Genomic DNA, 16,897 nt, shown 5'->3' with positions numbered 1-16,897 from the left:
TTAAAATAGCATCTGAATAACGCGCCACTGACACTGACTTTAGACTAGGTTTTTCCTGGTCTGTGGCGGAATTGTTTGCTGAAACTGCAAAATAGCACTAGGGAACGTTTGCACCGGAACACGCCTCCTCTTTTTGCTGAACCGCCCCCAGGGAGCGCACGTGAGTCTGTGGAGGGAAAAGTCCGCTGTGCGTCAGGTGCAAAATAGGAACGATACATGAGTCAATTCTGCTGGGTGCAAGATAGGGCCCTATGGGTTTTTCTTCACTTGTCCGGTTGGGAAAAAAAAGTCAAAAAAGTGTTTAAAATTCTGTGTACCTACCTAATTCTGTGTGTGTATATATATATATATATAAAATAATTATAAGGAATAAATATAAGGAACTTCCTTACAATGATAATATACTGTTATACTGTAACTCCAATGCTATATTTATACAGTATAAGCAATCGTTCACTAGTTCTGGAATGTACTGTTGGCTGTGTGTGAGCGTTTGTGTCTGTGTGTGTGTGTGTGTGTGTGTGTGTCCTACATCCAGCTTTAGTGTTCTAACTGGGTCACACCAGAACCCAGCTGCAGTACTGCAACACCAGCTAAGAGAGCATGTGTGCACACACAGTGTAGCAGAGATGTATGTAGCAGAGCAGAGACCTGCTACAGAGATCTTAAAAGGGAAAGGACTGTGTGTGTGTGTGTGTGTGTGTGTGTGTGTGTGTGTGTGTGAGAAAGTACGAATGATAGCAACAAAGAGCAACTGGGGATGCGTTGTCATGGCAACCCTCTTGGCAGCCCGCCCACAAGCTTGTATGTCGGTGGACATCACACAGTGAGGGAGGGAGGGCGGGGGGAGCACGGGTGCAGAGTGAGGCAGTGTGTGATTGGTCACACCCCCTTGTCTTTGTGTGGCGCAAGGGATTGTGGGAAGCCCTTGACTGAATGCTCATTTGTGTGTGTGAGTGGGAAAAGAGTGAAGGGGGGCTGAGAGAGAGTGTGTGTGTGTGTGTGTGTGTGTGTGTGTGTGTGTGTGTGTGTGTGTGTGTGTGTGTGTGTGTGTGTGTGTGTGTGTGTGTGTGTGTGTGTGTGTGTGTGTGTGTGTGTGTGTGTGTGTGCGCGCGCGAGAACAGAGGAGGATGACGCCTGTGTGTGTGTGTGTGTGTGTGTGTGTGTGTGTGTGTGTGTGTGTGTGTGTGTGTGTGTGTGTGTGTGAGAGAGAGAGCCCCCCTCTCTCTCTCTCTCTCTCTCTCTCTCTCTCACTCACACACACATACAGGGGGAGGAGCAGAATATGTGTGTGTGTGAGAGAGGAGGATGAGCTAGTGTGTGTGAGGGAGAGAGAGAGAGAGAGAGAGAGAGCTGCGCTACCATCAGAAGCTATTCTAGGCTTTTTAACTGGATTCTATTTTTTTTACTAAAGGAGTGGATTACTATCAGCCAAGGTTAGAATCTGCCTGTCACACTATCTGTATGTCTGTCTGTCTGTCTGTCTCACTGTTCCATTAGCCAGCCTGTTAGCAGCTGCTGCTAGTTAGCATTAGCAGCATAGCGTCCCAGCTCTACAGAGAGAGAGAGAGAGAGAGCGAGAGAGATACACACAGAGAGACAGAGAAGGAGATGAGTGATAGAGACATAGATGCGACATACTGTAGGAGAGGGAGATAATGGAGGTTTATAGAAGGCAAAAGAAATGGAGGGAGAGCGGAATGGAGGGTGAGAGAGTGAGGGAGGGAGTGCATGACAAAAGGAGGGGGTGTGGTTTAGTGCTGTGGACAAAGGAGGCTGGCTGATTGTTTACTACCACTGCAGTGAGAGAGACATGGACGATCAGTGTTCCTTCATGCTCCCCCTATTATCTATCACACACACTCGCTCTCTCTTTTTATTCTCTCGCCACTCTGCTTCACACAGCTGCTCCCCTCTTTCATCCTTCCCTCTGCATCACAGTTTTTTCTCTCCTAATCTCGCTCTCCCTACGTATCATTTTCTCTTCCTCCTCTCCTGACTCTCTCTCTCTCTCTCCCTCTCTCTCTCTCTCTCTGTCTCTCTCTCTCTGGTTTTTGGACAATGTAGTAGTAATGGAGTGAGCAGGGCTGTAAGCTATAGCGGCTGCTGCTACAAAATGGCTCTTCTTTACCTCAAACTCTGTGATTTCATTGCCAGGACTTGATCAGAAATACTCTTCTAAAAAAACCAACAGTAAAACTCTTGGTTTGATGCTCTTACTCCATACTGATGATGTTTGCAATGACGTACTATGTTCTGTCTCTATGTTTGTGAGCTAGCTGCCTGCTATGTGACTTTGGTCGGTCTGGGCATTCTTCACCAGCAGTAAGAGCAGAATTGAATGAGTAGTGATGGTAAAAAGCAGTGGTAGTAACAGAAGTAACAGCAGTAGAATGTGTTAAGCCGCAACTACAGCAAGGTAATTATGGCAGTACTAGTATCGGTGGTGGTTGTGGTGGTTGTTCATTAGGTTTTAGGGTATCTTTTATTCTTTTTTTACATTACTTGGGTCTTATTTCGTGAAGTTGAGGTTTTCTTAGTAAGGAGTACTCAGCCAGTGAAAACAGTATTATAATGTCCTGATTCCTCCCTCGAGAGGAACTACCATGTGAGCTGCGTGCAGCAAAGCTTAAGTAATCCCACATGTGTGATGTGTAATACTTAATATTAACAAAACATGCTGAATAAAAGATTGGGATGAATTTGCAGACTTAAATAAAGGTATGGCAACATACATCCTGACTAGTTCTGGAGGAACTGTCATATCTGAGAACCTTAACCCTGATGATATGATCAGTGCTCAGCTCAGCCATGGATCATTAATAGACATCTCCATAAATTCTGTGTAAATGCTGGTAAGCAATTGCCTGCAAAAAGACAAAAACGTCTGTCTCATTTTCAGTACTTCTTTTACTCCACGCAGGTCTGTTCCAGTCTGGCTCAGTTGGTGTTGACAGCCGAGCAGATAAAATAATAAAGCGAGTGATATGTAGATCCTAATCTTGAGTCTTTATATCCAGTCGCTGCAGATGGACTTTTTAAAACATGTTTGATTGTTGCAACTGACATCAGCTACCGATGACGTCACGACGTAGACATACCTGTAACAGCCTTAGCTGAAGTTAGCTTTGTTTGACAAGGTTCGCTCACCTCCAGTTTCCTCTGTAGGCTATACATGGTGCGTTCCATTTGTAAGTCGGAATTTCTGAATTCTAAGCCAGAAATTTCAAATGGAATGCGTACCACTACTTCGGGGGGGCGAAGTCGGATTTCCGACTCGGAAAGTCGGGACAACCTCACAGTACCGAGAGTACTCGCGGGCCGAAATCTATTGCCAACTTAAATTGATATTCGGGCCAAATTAACGCTAAACCCTGAAGTAAAGCTGAGGCTGATGGGAATGTCGTTAGTTTTGCAGGTATTTGTTCATAAAGTACTGGACAAATTAAAAGTTAGACGTGATGTTTGGGTTCTCGGTCAGCTACAACAGCAATGGAGAGAGAGTTGTGTATAAGGCAGGACAGTGTGTCAGCGTTGCTGTTCTGAGTGTTTGTTCGTAGTTTACATTTTACAGCTTGATACAGTGCAATAGATACATGTTTGGAGGCTTTACATGTTTAAATATAGACAGGGTGAAAGTAATTGAATCAGTCCTCCTAATGTACAAGTTTATTTTGTATTTTATTTTGTAGTTTCAGTTTCATAGCATAAGAGAGAAGACACACCAGCCCGATAATCGGCTGTCGGACCGTCTGGCGAGGTCGGTGACTCGAGTCTGTTCGGTGTGTCCCGTGCCATCGGCCGTCCGAGGAGCCGTCGGCCTTCATTTTGGCTGACCCAACATGTTCAGTCGGAGACGGGGCAGTCGGGACTCACCCGGAAATGGGGAGCGGATGAGCCGCTCAAAATCTGACGAAAATCTTTTAAACTGACCTTTGTCAATCTGAAATGAAGACATATTCAGAAACTGCATGGCCTATTTCTCGCATAAAATTTTTTCAGAAACACGTTTCAGTGAACTATTTTAGTACAATATGAGATCGTATTCTGAACAAGCCGCCATGACAGTCTGGCTGTGAATTTCCAGAGAAAAAAGAACCACGTGACGCGTTCGTCCAATCAGCTGCCGGTTTTCATTTTCTGGGAAATAATCAGACTGTTAATGGAAACAGAGCAGCACAGCGCCGCCTGCTGCTATGGAGACGTATTACGTTTCGCGCACGCGCAGAGCGTATGCTCAAGTCGGCGTCGCCTCAGTGTGTTTTGAGGCACTTTTTGGACCTCGGGGACCCGACTGATCAGTCCGACTGGCTTTTCTGCCGACGGTCGGCCGTCTGGTTGGTGTGTCAGGGCCTTAAGAGATGCTTTTGGATTTATAGGCTATTGTGACCTATTGCCTTTTGGGAAAGTGTTCAGTGTTCGTACAGTGTAATACAGAACTGTTCCTTATTTTTATAATCTCAGTCCCCAGCAAGAGGATTTTTATGAACCGAACCGTGACTTCTGTGTATCGTTACAGCCCTAGTATTATGGGATCACTACTAATAAGTGATTGATGACTGGGCATAATTGTCCTCCAGCATTTGAGAATAGGAGGCACTGAATGTCAGGCTATCTCTGCTGCCTCAACGGGGTGCATTCTTTTTTAAAGTTGTCTCTCGGAGGTCAACATATTTTATGGAGGCACAATCCTTAATCGCTGAAGTACCCCTTTCATTGCTGAGTTCAGATCTACTTGTCTGATCGTCTGACTGATTATTCTTTTTTTAAGATTATCTTTTGGGCATTTTAGGCGTTTATTTATATAGGACAGCTGAAGACATGAAAGGGGGAGAGAGAGGGGGAATGACATGCAGCAAAGGGCCGCAGGTCGGAGGACACCTCTATATATGGGCGCCTGCTCTACCAGGTGAGCTACCCAGGCGCCCTGACCTGATTATTTCTTGACCTGTCAGAAATCTTTTTAGTCACCGTGTTCCCAGATCTCAGTAATTAACTTGGTGAGGACTGTTGTTGTTTTTTGCTGATACAAGTAATGGACATCACTACAAATAGACCTTAGTTGTAAATACCTAAGTTGGAATAAAGCAGAATTATCCTTAAACAGCAGCAGTAGTATGTAGGATAGCAGTAGCAGATGTAGCAATCATATTTGTAGTATTATTAGTAGTACCAGCTATGTTAGCTCGGCTAGCATGCTAGTGGCAGAAGTAGTAGGCGGGAGTAGTATTGTTTGTAGCAGGGTAGTAGCAGTAATAGCAGTTGTACAAATGTCAGTAGAAGATGCAGCAGTAATATTAGAAGCTAATGTAGTAATAATGCATTATTATGGAACCCACGCAACTTCTAGGCAAGACCTCTTCAATAGCATTCACATGCTACTATTGGCCAGGCAGCCATGCTTACGCAAGGTAGCGTAACCCGAATTGTTCAGGTTCTATCCCCTGACCAATTGGCTGTCCTAACCTTAACCACTCGAGGTCAATGCCTAACCCCAACCAATCAAGCTGCTTTGTAGGGCGGGACTTGCCTAGAAGTTACGTGGGATCCATAATAACGCAGTAATAACAGCAGTGGTACCGGCACTGCAGGTGTAGTTGTAATAACGGTAGTAGTGTAGCATCATTAGTAATAATATCAGTAGTGGTAATATCAATAATTGCAACAGCAATTGTAATACAATCAATAGTATTAGCAGTGACAGCAGCAATGTCAGTAGTAGTAGTGGTAATGGTTGTAGTAGACAGAGACAGAGAAGACATGATGCAAACGGAACATTGTTGTTTGTGACAGACCTGTAACTCTTGTCACGGGTACTTTCACACAGAATGTGAATATTGCGCGGCAACAAAGCGACGTAATTTGTTTTTCGTAACGAGGCTGATTTTTCTGAGCTTTCGGACCGGAAGAAAGACACCAACCAATTACGTGTGTTGTTTACTTATGAGGACCATAATACAACAACAGGAGACTGTATAGATGGCAAAATGTATTACTTTCAACCTTAAAAAGACAGCATTTACCAGAGACGCTCTCTCCGTTCTTACCTTTTACAATATAAAATCCCTAGACATACAGTATGCTACACTGTGTAACAGTTTACCAGAGGGAATTAAATTCACATTTCGCTAAAAGGAAACTCAATAAAATAGCTTACAGTAACTTCTGCTTCCCGACCGTGGTTGGACAGCACAGGGGGACACCGGAGCTAACCCCCCGTCACTCCACTCGGCAGCCGGGGATACAAGACGGGACACCACCACAGGGCTGGGTATCGCTAAAAAATTTTCGATACCGATACGAATACCGTGACTTCGATACCGGTTCCTAAACGATACTTTTTCCGATACCAATTTTCTAAAACAAAAAGAAATTACAACTTAACACAATAAGGTACAAATCTTTTTATCTATTTTTCTGCTCCTACGATGTGAGTCCCATCTCTGTCCGTAACGTAGAGTTTTTCCCGCGTGTCTCGACTTGTAACACTAGACAGCCAATCACCAGCATTATTAGATCTTGGTAGAAGCATGCTGCCTGCTCATTGGCTCACTGACTCTGATGAGATTTACTCCTTTGGTATTGAAATTGGGTATTGAATGACGAGGCATTTTTCGATACTCAATACTTTAGAGGCAATTCGGTCGGTGCCTGAAAATTATTGAATTCGGTACCCAGCCCTACACCTCCGTCGGTCTTAAGGAGCTGCAGCTTTAGCGACTATTCACTTGATATCTCTTTGCCGCTAAACGTTAACTCTCCTTTGCCGCTCCAATCGCTCTTTCTTGTCTGCTCACACACCGCATCTCCCGTCACTTTCTCTCTCGCTTCAGCAGCGTCCCCAGAAGGACCTCAAACGGTCCCACCGACATAGTAGATGAGCTGGCGCAAATATTCAAACCTTTAATCAAATTCGCATTGCTGCCGGTATGAATAGTTTTGATGCAAAATATTCGCAGGCAATTATTTTGCATTTCCGTGTCGTTTATTCGTCACACCCTCGGTGTGTAAAGGCCCTTATATAACCACACATTTTGTGGGAAAATTGTGTGCCTCATGTCATTAAGGGCATTTAATATTGGTTATGCTTGTTAAAGCAGGTACAGATCATCAGTAGCGAGCCATCAGTACATTTGACCAAAAGATTTGACAACAAGCTGCATTTCAGTTAAACCTCATTTGACTACCTTCAAACATTTTCAGATGGAGGGAGCTGATGGGACAGAAAACAAATCACAGAGGGCAGTATTAGTGCCGGGGCATACTCGATTGTCCGATCACGTTAGAAATCAAGTGTTTTTAGCTGTCCTGAACGGCCACACTGGAAGGTGGGGTGACAAGCCGGCCGTCGTAGAGAAGGGGGAGACGTTATGTGGTTTTTTTAATGCGGGGATAACAGCACCAATTTTCAGACAATTTCCTGGAAGACAATCCTAGTGTTGCAATCAGTGGTCGTTTGAAAAGTGACAGAAATTGTTGTGTCAAGGATGAAAAAGAGAGCTAGAGAGAGGAGTTCAAACCCTGGTTTCTTTCTCACCTCCACCCAGCTGACCAGTCAAGGCGTGACGTGGTCGTGAACGTCGGATCGTTTGTTGCGAAAAGTTACAGGAACGGTCGGACACAGCTCCCCAATCCGACGTTGGAAAGGTGTGAGGGGAGGGAGGTTCCGAAGCTATTCGACCATCTGACTATCAGTTAAGGCTGTTTTTAAGCTTCTGCATCAACTCCACGCCGTAGCTACGGCGTCGCTCCTACGGCGTCGTGACCCTTTCAGAGATCTGCGTCGGGGTTGCTTTGCATTTCACCGCCATAACGCTAGGGGGTGATAAGTCTGAGGTTATTTGCGAGGTGTCTGCCAGCCAGTTTATGTTATGTTAGCAAGCTAACTTTAGCACAACTGCCCACAAAGTACTGCTTGTTGGCAAAGTGCTAATTTCAAAATGTTACTGACATATAGACACTTTACAAACGGATAACTCCGTCATTGTAACCAAAATATGTCTGAGTTTATTTGCAAAGCTTATGTCCGTGAACTAGCATGTTGCTACTCCCCACAGTAGGCTGCTCGAAACACCAACTATCAACACACAGGACGAGTTGACCAATCACAGTCCTTGCGGTCTTGCGTCGCCTTGACGCAAAGTTACACATTTTTGGGGGTGCATGTCAAGCTACGGCGGAGGGCTCGAAGGGGGATTCGCGGCGACACAGAGGGGTCTGCGGGGGTACACCGTCGATTCAACGCAGAAGCATAAATCAGCCTTTAGTGTAGAAACACCTTGAGAAGCAACAGGAAATGGCCTCTCACTCAGCTGTTCTTTAGAACACACATGCTTCTCACCCCCATCCCCCTCACTGTGTGTTTTGGGTTTGTCCTATGATTACTTTCCATGTTGAGGCCTGCAGCTGTGTGCAGTCAATGTATGGAGGTGGCAGGGTAGTAGTCAGTGTTCCTAGCAGAGCCTCTGCAGCTGTGCTTTGTCCTCATCTTTCTTCAGTCTGGTTTGTCGTCTGTCTTATATCTCTCTCTGTATATTCATAATTTTTGCTGTAAAAAATTTGTTTTGCTGCCAAATCTTTTGGTAGTTTTGCAGACCTTGGCAGGTGAACCAAAACCTTGTATCAGGTTCTGTGAACAAGAATGTAGAAGTTACCATGGTATAACCACCAATCTCTGGGTCTTTGAAATGCACCCAGTTTTAACCTTTGGTTTGTTTATTCCACAAAAATAGGCAATAGTAACCAAGATCTGATGTTTATTGCTATTCTTTAATTTGGGGATTCACTTTTACATTTTTGGTGATTTAAATCAAGCCTGTTGTTGCTTTAAACATAAAAGAAGAATCCGAGTCGCTTCCAAACAGTGAGGCATACAGATTTTTAATTAAACGCTGGTATCGAATTGGTAGTCTGTATCCAAAGACCAGGTATTGGTATCGGTATCAGGGCTTGGAAAAGGCAGATCGCTTTATCTCTAGTTATCGTGTTTCGGCCTTTTCTCCGTAGATTTAAACCAATCTTCAGATGTCTTACCAGCTTGAAGCAACTGTTTTTTTCCCTCTCGGTTAAACTTCAGATGTTGTGGAGCTGGATGGGCCTGTGTGGCAGTTGTTTAGTGCACTTTATAACTGTTGGACTTTACAATTACGCTGCATGGAGGACATTGTCAGAATCATCACAAACATCGTCCTTTTCGCTGACTGATTATTTTCTCATTAACTTTTATACAGTCTGACTTTATTTTGCAACCAGTGCTCTGCTGCCGGCCATTACAAAGGATGCAGGTTTAATGCATTTCTGCATTGGCTTCATTTTTCAGGCCCAGAGGTTGCCGCTTTGGTAGTATATCGAATATAACAGGGGTGGCTGCCATGCAGCGATGGCGTATTTTGGCCTTAGCGCTTTTTTGGTCTTTTCATGAAAGATATATAAAAACAGCAGACATTTAAGGTCAAATCCTATTTTGGTTTCACATGCGTCTTTCTCATTACATACTGTGTCTTAATTTCCACCAGGCAGGGTTTAAAATGTTCATATTTATGTTCAAATGTCTTGCCAGTAAAAAAGATAGCATGCGTTTTGGTTTTAGCCATTGAATGCATTTATTGGATAGCCAACAGTAGAAAGATGGCAGGGAATGAAGGAAGAGAGAGATGAGGAATGACATGCAATAAGGTCCCCAGCCCGACAGCCAGGGATTTTATCTTCATGGTTTCATACGTATGTCTTACAGGTTACAGCAGATCTTTATCCAGTATCACTCAAAGAGACTGATTTCTGTCTTTTCACAGGTGATGTGTCGCCAATCAGTATGTCCCCCATCAGCCAATCCCAGTTCATCCCTTTGGGAGAGGTATTGCTATTGGCTATCTCTGCTATGAACTCCGCCCACAAGCCTGTCACTCAGGAGGCCCTAACTGAACACCTGCAGACATGTTTTCCAGGTAATACCAGCTCCACACCAACATCAGTCAACAGCTAACACCATCCATCAGCCTCTGTCTACTGCTGCACAGTTACAGGTTCATTTTTGATAAATATTGTAATCAAATTATATATATTGCCTATTAATATTTTAATATATACAAGGATACAAGGGCTCACAGTGCTGTACATTTCGATTACCTACTGTATCTTTTCTGTTGGGTTGTATTTTTATTTTGTGAGACTACTTGACTACATTTCAGAGAGAAATATTGCATCTTATACTACACCACACAACTATGTGACGGCTGTAGTTACTAGTTACATTGAGGGTTGGGTATTTTCTTTTTTTTTCTTTTTTTTCGATACCGATGCTGAAACAATACTTTTACTATGGTGCCGCTGCCTAAACGGTGCCTGAACCAATACTTAAAAAAAAAAAGAAGAGCACAAAACGACAGTCATTGACCTTTAAGAACGGCTTGTTTATTGCCAAGGCAATATGGTCAAATTTATATGAGTTATTTAAAATGTAATAATAACTTATAAAAATAACTTATGTCACCAGTAAATTGCTGTTAAACAACAAAAAGAACCACTATATGGCAAAATGGTATTTTACAATAACAAGGAATGCACCACAAGGCTTACAAGTTGCAAGTGAGCCCACCATTAAGTCCCGTCTGTAACTCTCTCTGACAACAGCAGTGGCCATTGTGCAGCTAGTCTGTGTCTTTAGCTGCAGACTGTTGTACGTCCCGCCGGTGTTGGAATCCTGAAATACAGCCACATGTTTAGCTGTTTAGCTTTTAGCATTTTAATCGTGATTAAGGCAGCCACTAGCTAACGGTAGGATAACGTTACCTGCTGCCAGGTGTAGTGTAAACTAGCGTAACATAGAGTGATGCTTCTGTGTGTGATACGTCTGTCCGCGTTGCTATTCGGTTTGTTAGGTACCGGTCAATTCAATTCAATTTTATTTATAGTATCAAATCATAACAAGAGTTATCTCAAGACACTTTACAGCTAGAGTAGGTCTAGACCACACTCTATAATATACAAAGACCCAACAATTTCAGTAATTCCCCCAAGAGCAAGCATTTAGTGCGACAGTGGCGAGGAAAAACTCCCTTTTAGGCAGAAACCTCGGACAGACCCAGGCTCTTGGTAGGCGGTGTCTGACCGTGCCAGTTGGGGGTGTGATGAACAGTGGCAATAATAGTCACAATAAAGATAATGGAACAGTGACTAGAAATAGTTGTCGTAGTAGTTCATGGCATAGCAGGGCACTGCAGGGCATTACAGGATGTAGCATGGCACAGCAGAGCATAGCAGGACGATACTGGAGGTTTCACAGTATATCATCGTATTGTTTTTCTTTTGCATGACTGGGCCTTTATTTAGGTTTACAGAGGCAAATGATACTGTCTGGGGTACATAGAATATAAAACCGTTTAAAACTATGTATAGACTAATACAAAAGTATTCTCTCTCAATCATCACTGATGACCAACAAGAAGTCAGGGTTTTCCATACTATTATAAGTCTTAGGTGCAACACCTAAACTATTTTTTGCACCACCTAAGCCGTATGAATGTAACTAAATGACTTTTCTCAGATTTAATGATTGTAGTTGCGCTATCTGCGCTAGTGTTGCCAACATTTTAGACACAGATATTGTAATAATAATGGTCCAAAATGATGGTAAATTAAAATTTAAAATTTTAATTTTCTCATTTATGTTCTATTTTTGCTGTGTGCGGAACGTTTATGGGCGTTAACAAAGATCCTTTGGGCCCTGTGTGGGGGTGTAACCCCCAGCCAATAACAGAATGCAGGATGTGCAGCCTGTTCTCATTCCCAATACCGCTGCTTTGTCACGCCCCTCAGCGCCTGATACCACCGCTCACTGAAGCACATAAAAACACACCACTGTATGTTGTGCAATGGTGTGTGTGTTTATTTGTGCTTAAATGTCCAGTGTGTAATGTGTTTAGTTGTTCATTATCAAAATCTGTGTTGCCTGTTCACAAACAAACCACCACCATCAATTCCAAATATTCCTTTTGGCTTGAAATTTTACATTTGTATTCACACGAACTGGGGTAGACGCTCCATATTCATGCGCCATCTTGAAATACGTTAGCCGGTAAGGGACATTCAGGACATACTGCTCCGCCTTTCGCGTTTTTCGCTGTCACATGATAAACTCACAGGTGCTGCTAATGCTGCTAATGGGTATCGCAGCTTCCCGGCCCCGGCAAGTTTGAAGAAGGAAACATGGAGGACCACACATATTCAAAATCCAAATTTCAGGAACAGGAGTCTTCTTCTTCACCCAGAAAAAGAAAAAGGATATTGAAAAGAGCTTATTTTTTTGGCATTTTAGGCCTTTATGTGTATAGGACAGCTTAGACATGAAAGGGGAGAGAGAATCGCTGCGTTGAGGAGGAAACCTCTATATATGGGAGCCCACTCTACCAGGTGAGCTAACCAGGCGCCCTAGACTTAAATCTTTTATTATTTGCCCAGATATTTAAGTAGACTGACCCAACTAAAGTTGAAGAAGTAGTTCCAGCCCTCTTACCTGTTGCAAAGAGGGCAACCCCCTGTCTGGAAACTAGGGCTGAACGATTAATTGCATTTGCGATAATATCGCGATATGTTAAAACGCGATTTCCTAATCGCAAAGGCTGCGATTTGGTCACATGACTCGCGAGAGCAAATCAGTCTGCACTCCGCAGAGAAAGCATCAACTAGCACGCTAACGCTACACTGTACCTTGAGCTGATTTCTGTCATTCAAACAACTCTGAGTTGTAGTTTAAAACTTTTACAGCCATTTTAATAAAATGAAGGGTTTTATTCTGGTTCGAGTCCATACATGCAGTTAATGGATACAGGAACGCAGAACTGAAGGCTCGGTTGGCAACTAGCTCTGATTAGCTGTTAGCTCCGGTTAGCGGTTAGCTCCGTTATAAAGATATGGAGTGGAGGAGCTGCGAGGGGTAACAACCAGACTCTGATAAATGACGTTCGGGGAGCTTTCACAGCAGCGTGGCCGCGGGGTTTCAACGGTTTTATTAGTACAGTTAATCCCACGGCAAGAACATCAGCAACATGCTAACGTAACGATAGCCTCTCTGAGCAAGTGCACACGGCAGCACGTAACTTCACGAGGGGGAGGGGCTGGAGGCAGCTCCTCTCTGTGCACTGTAAAAAATTACACTGTTGTGTGTGTGTGTGTGTGTGTGTGTACTATATTTTTACTTTTTTAACTGTCTAGTGTGTAATTGTGTGTTGTTCATACTATAAAATGATTTATTGTTTGTCTTTGTTGAATAATACAGAAGACAAAGCTTAAAAAAAAAATCGAATCGCAATATTTGGGAAAAAAATCGCAATTAGATTATTTTCAAAAATCGTTCAGCCCTACTGGAAACCACTGGAGTAAACACAAGAGATAAATTGTGTTAATCGGTGTGCTTATGAGGTCTTGTTAAGTGTATTTTTGAACTTAAAGGTGCTCACACACCAACCAGACAGCCGACCGTCGGCAGAAAAGGCAGTCAGACTGATCAGTCGGGTCCCCGAGGTCCAAAAAAATGCCTCAAAACACACTGAGGTGGGTCTTTTTTCTCCGGAAATTCACAGCCAGACTGTCATGGTGGCTTGTTCAGATTACGATCTCATATTGTACTGAAATAGTTTTTCTGAAAACATTTTAAGCAAGAAATAGGCCATACTGTTGCTGAATCTGTCTTCATTTTGACTTCATTTGATCTGATTTTCGTCAGATTTTGAGAGGCTCATCCGCTCGCTATTTCCGGGTGAGTCCCGACTGCTCTGTCTCCGACTGAGCATGTCGGGTCGGCCAAAATAAAGGCCGACGGCTCTTCCGACGGACGATGGCACGGAACACACCGAACTGACTCGAGTCACCGACCTCACCAGACTGTCCAACGGCCGATAATCGGCTTGGTGTGTCAGCTCTCTGACAGAGCCAGGCTAGCTGTTTCTCCTGCTTCCAGTCTGTATGCGAAGCTAGGCTAATCATGTCCTGACAGCTCTGTACTGAACACAGAGCCATAAGACTGATATCCATCTGAACCAACAGAATTTCCCAAAATGTTGAACTGTCCCTCCTACCAATACAATTAGGTTATCAGTTAGAGTATTGACTGGCTGATATAACTTCCAAATCTGCTACGGGAACATTGTGGCGTGGAGAGAAATTTGGAGGATGGGCCAAGAAAAGTTAACTCTTTTTTTTTTTTTTTCTTGTTGTTGTTTTCTTGTTTGGTCTGACCAACTGTCCAAAACCCAAAGATATTCAGTTTCCAATGATATAAAACAGAAGAAAGCAGCATATCCTCACATTGGTGAAGCTAGAATCAGAGAAGGCTGACGGTAGAGATCCATTTGTCCGACACGACTGAAGCGTGGTGTCGCGACGTCATGGATCAATGGTTGATGCTCCACGCCTTTGACCGGCAGCTGATTGGACGAACGCCTGACATGAGTTTGGCTTCTCGAGAATTTCATCAGAGTGTCATGGCGGCTCGTTGAGAATACTATCTCGTATTTTACGAAAATAGTTCACTGAAACGTGTTTCTGAAAACATTTTAAGCGAGAAAAGACCATGCAGTTGCTGAATCTGTCTTTATTTCAGATCGACAAAGGTCAGTTTAAAAGATTTTCGTCTACTTGTACTGGATAGTCGCGTCGCGTTCAACGGATTCATTTGCATAAAGATGGGCATTGGCCAGCTTTTTGACGCGCAGCATTTTTTCAAATGCAGCTCTGCCTTCCCAGAATGCTTTGCGTGCACGTTGAAGTCGCTTGACGTCACCTATAGGAATAGAGTGGAGCGCGGCGCGACCGAAGCGTCGCACGGTCAAATGGATCTGTACCGTAAGAATAAGTTAAACAATAAATGAATCATCAACATCGTTAATCGACCATCGCTAATTCATTTGTCAATCAACTGATTGATTCATTCATTAAATGTATTATTCCAATTATAATTTTTCAGCTGTAATTCTTCTCATTTTTGATCAGGCAGTAAACGGTTGATGTCATGTTCCATGGTGGACCTAATCTGTCTTTTTACATTGCATGGGTTTCCCTCTTTAGAGAACTTGCGTCATGTCACCAAAGCAACTGCACTTGTATGATGTAATGACAGGCAACACACACACACACACACAGCTGTCTGCCCAGCTGCTATTCAGTCTATCAATGAGTTTTTAATGTGTCAATCTGTGGCTCAGTCATCTTTTCAGACTGATTTTGAAGGGTTATTTCATCCAAATGGGACAATTTCATCAAAATCAGTCGCATTGCATGCAGTTTTAAAAAACGATTATATTCGGGTTAATGCAATACCCCGATTTCTCAAACGCTATGTAAACACCTTACCCCGATCTGAGATCTCATAACCCGAGACGTAATAACTGGGCGCGGGGTCCTTTGACCTTCTACATAGCGGTGCTGACGTCGGCAAAATCTGAACACAAGTGGTCAGCTGGAGTCGCATGATCGACACAGGTGTGAACGGCGATGTCTCGGCTGTTTGGATCACCGAAACGCATTTTTTAAACCAATTGCAAACAGGGCCAGAGAGAGCGCTGAGGAGAGAGAGAGAGACGGAGCGTGTCAGTATGGACTGAATTGTAGACGTGATTCAAAAATGTTCTTTAATCATGAAGCCAATTGTTACTGTAGATTTCTCTGGTTTATCATGAACAAGTGTATGAACTACACTGCAGACTGGATTCTCTACTGTGAAAAGCGAAGTGGCGCCTAATTCATATGAACGGGTCCAACGTGGGTTGAATGCAGTGGTGTAGTCTAATGTATTGTAATGGATATACTGTACTGTATATATACTGTATATTGGCCATAATTCTGCGTTTGGGGGAGGGGGAACGCATATCATAGTGGGGGGTCTGGGTGTCCTTCCTCAAGGAAGTTTTGAACATCAACGACTTCATTTCCTGTCTTCGGATACACTGCTATGCACCAATTTACGGTGGAAATACCTTTATTTAGCCTATGTGAAGAAGAAAAACACAGATGACAATTCAAAATATATCAAAAATATAATGGAAAGTATGTTGTTGCGAGTCATTGGGCATTTTTAAGTGGGTATATGGAAATCCTGGAGCTTTCTTAGTGGGTATACTGCGTATACCTGCGTATAACATAGACTACACCACTGGTTCGGCATCGGCAGGTCCGTGTTGTATAAATCTGGTCTAGGAAATGTCTGTACCCTAACTGCGCTGCATTTTTATGAACTATGATAATGTGGCCATGGGTCACATCTCTCGCTCGCGTCTTCATCTCCTTGCAGTTCTCGTACTCATTAGGGGTGGTGAATCACCAGAGGCCTCACGATACGATATCATCACGATACTTATGTCACGATACGATATCATCACGATACTTATGTCACGATACGATATCATCACGATTTTAAACATATTGCAATATTCTGCAATATATTGCAATTTGTTACCTTTTTTCTTCAAATTTGTCCCAATTTCAAAGGATGTCCCCAAAAGGAAACTTTGTCAACATCTGTTTTATCTATAAAGATACATTTCTCTGTTTGTTCATCTCGCTTCAGTTTTATTGCTGCAAAACGGGATCGTCAAGCAGACAAACCGACCAACACATATATAATATAGACCGATGTGTCTGTGTTTTTGAAACTTCAGTGTAAAAGATTGTGATGTTATCACAACTTCAGCAATATCTGCCGCCACAATTTACACACGCACTTCCTGTTTCCCACTTTGACCCATTGTGGTTGAGATGGGAGACTATTAGCATCATTAGCAACCAGTCTGGACCCTGGTACTCTCACAAACTGTCTTTCCCACTAATCTCATTAATAGAAGACGGCTGGTACAAGTTTCCCCCTGATGCCAGTAGATTGAGTGCAGAGATTGATAAATGTAATATG

General features: G+C 43.2%; 1 protein-coding gene across 3 annotated transcripts in view; it reads left to right on the top strand.

Annotated features, from left to right (window-relative positions):
- Window positions 1–16,897, top strand: part of LOC116042168 (storkhead-box protein 2-like) — a 71,779-nt gene that overhangs the window by 40,143 nt on the left and 14,739 nt on the right. For 2 of the 3 annotated variants that reach the window (XM_031288293.2, XM_031288295.2), the window contains exon 2: window positions 9,792–9,944. In XM_031288293.2, the coding sequence (XP_031144153.1) occupies window positions 9,792–9,944 (153 nt within the window). Of the gene's footprint in view, window positions 1–1,268; window positions 1,437–9,791; window positions 9,945–16,897 lie in introns of those variants that run through there. The other variant, XM_031288296.2, reaches the window with a different exon arrangement.

The sequence above is a fragment of the Sander lucioperca genome, chromosome 1 (assembly GCF_008315115.2).
Source record: "Sander lucioperca isolate FBNREF2018 chromosome 1, SLUC_FBN_1.2, whole genome shotgun sequence".
Classification (NCBI taxonomy): Eukaryota; Metazoa; Chordata; class Actinopteri; order Perciformes; family Percidae; genus Sander; species Sander lucioperca.
The sequence above is the reverse complement of the archived record's forward strand: the minus strand, read 5'-3'. Positions and strand labels throughout refer to the sequence as shown.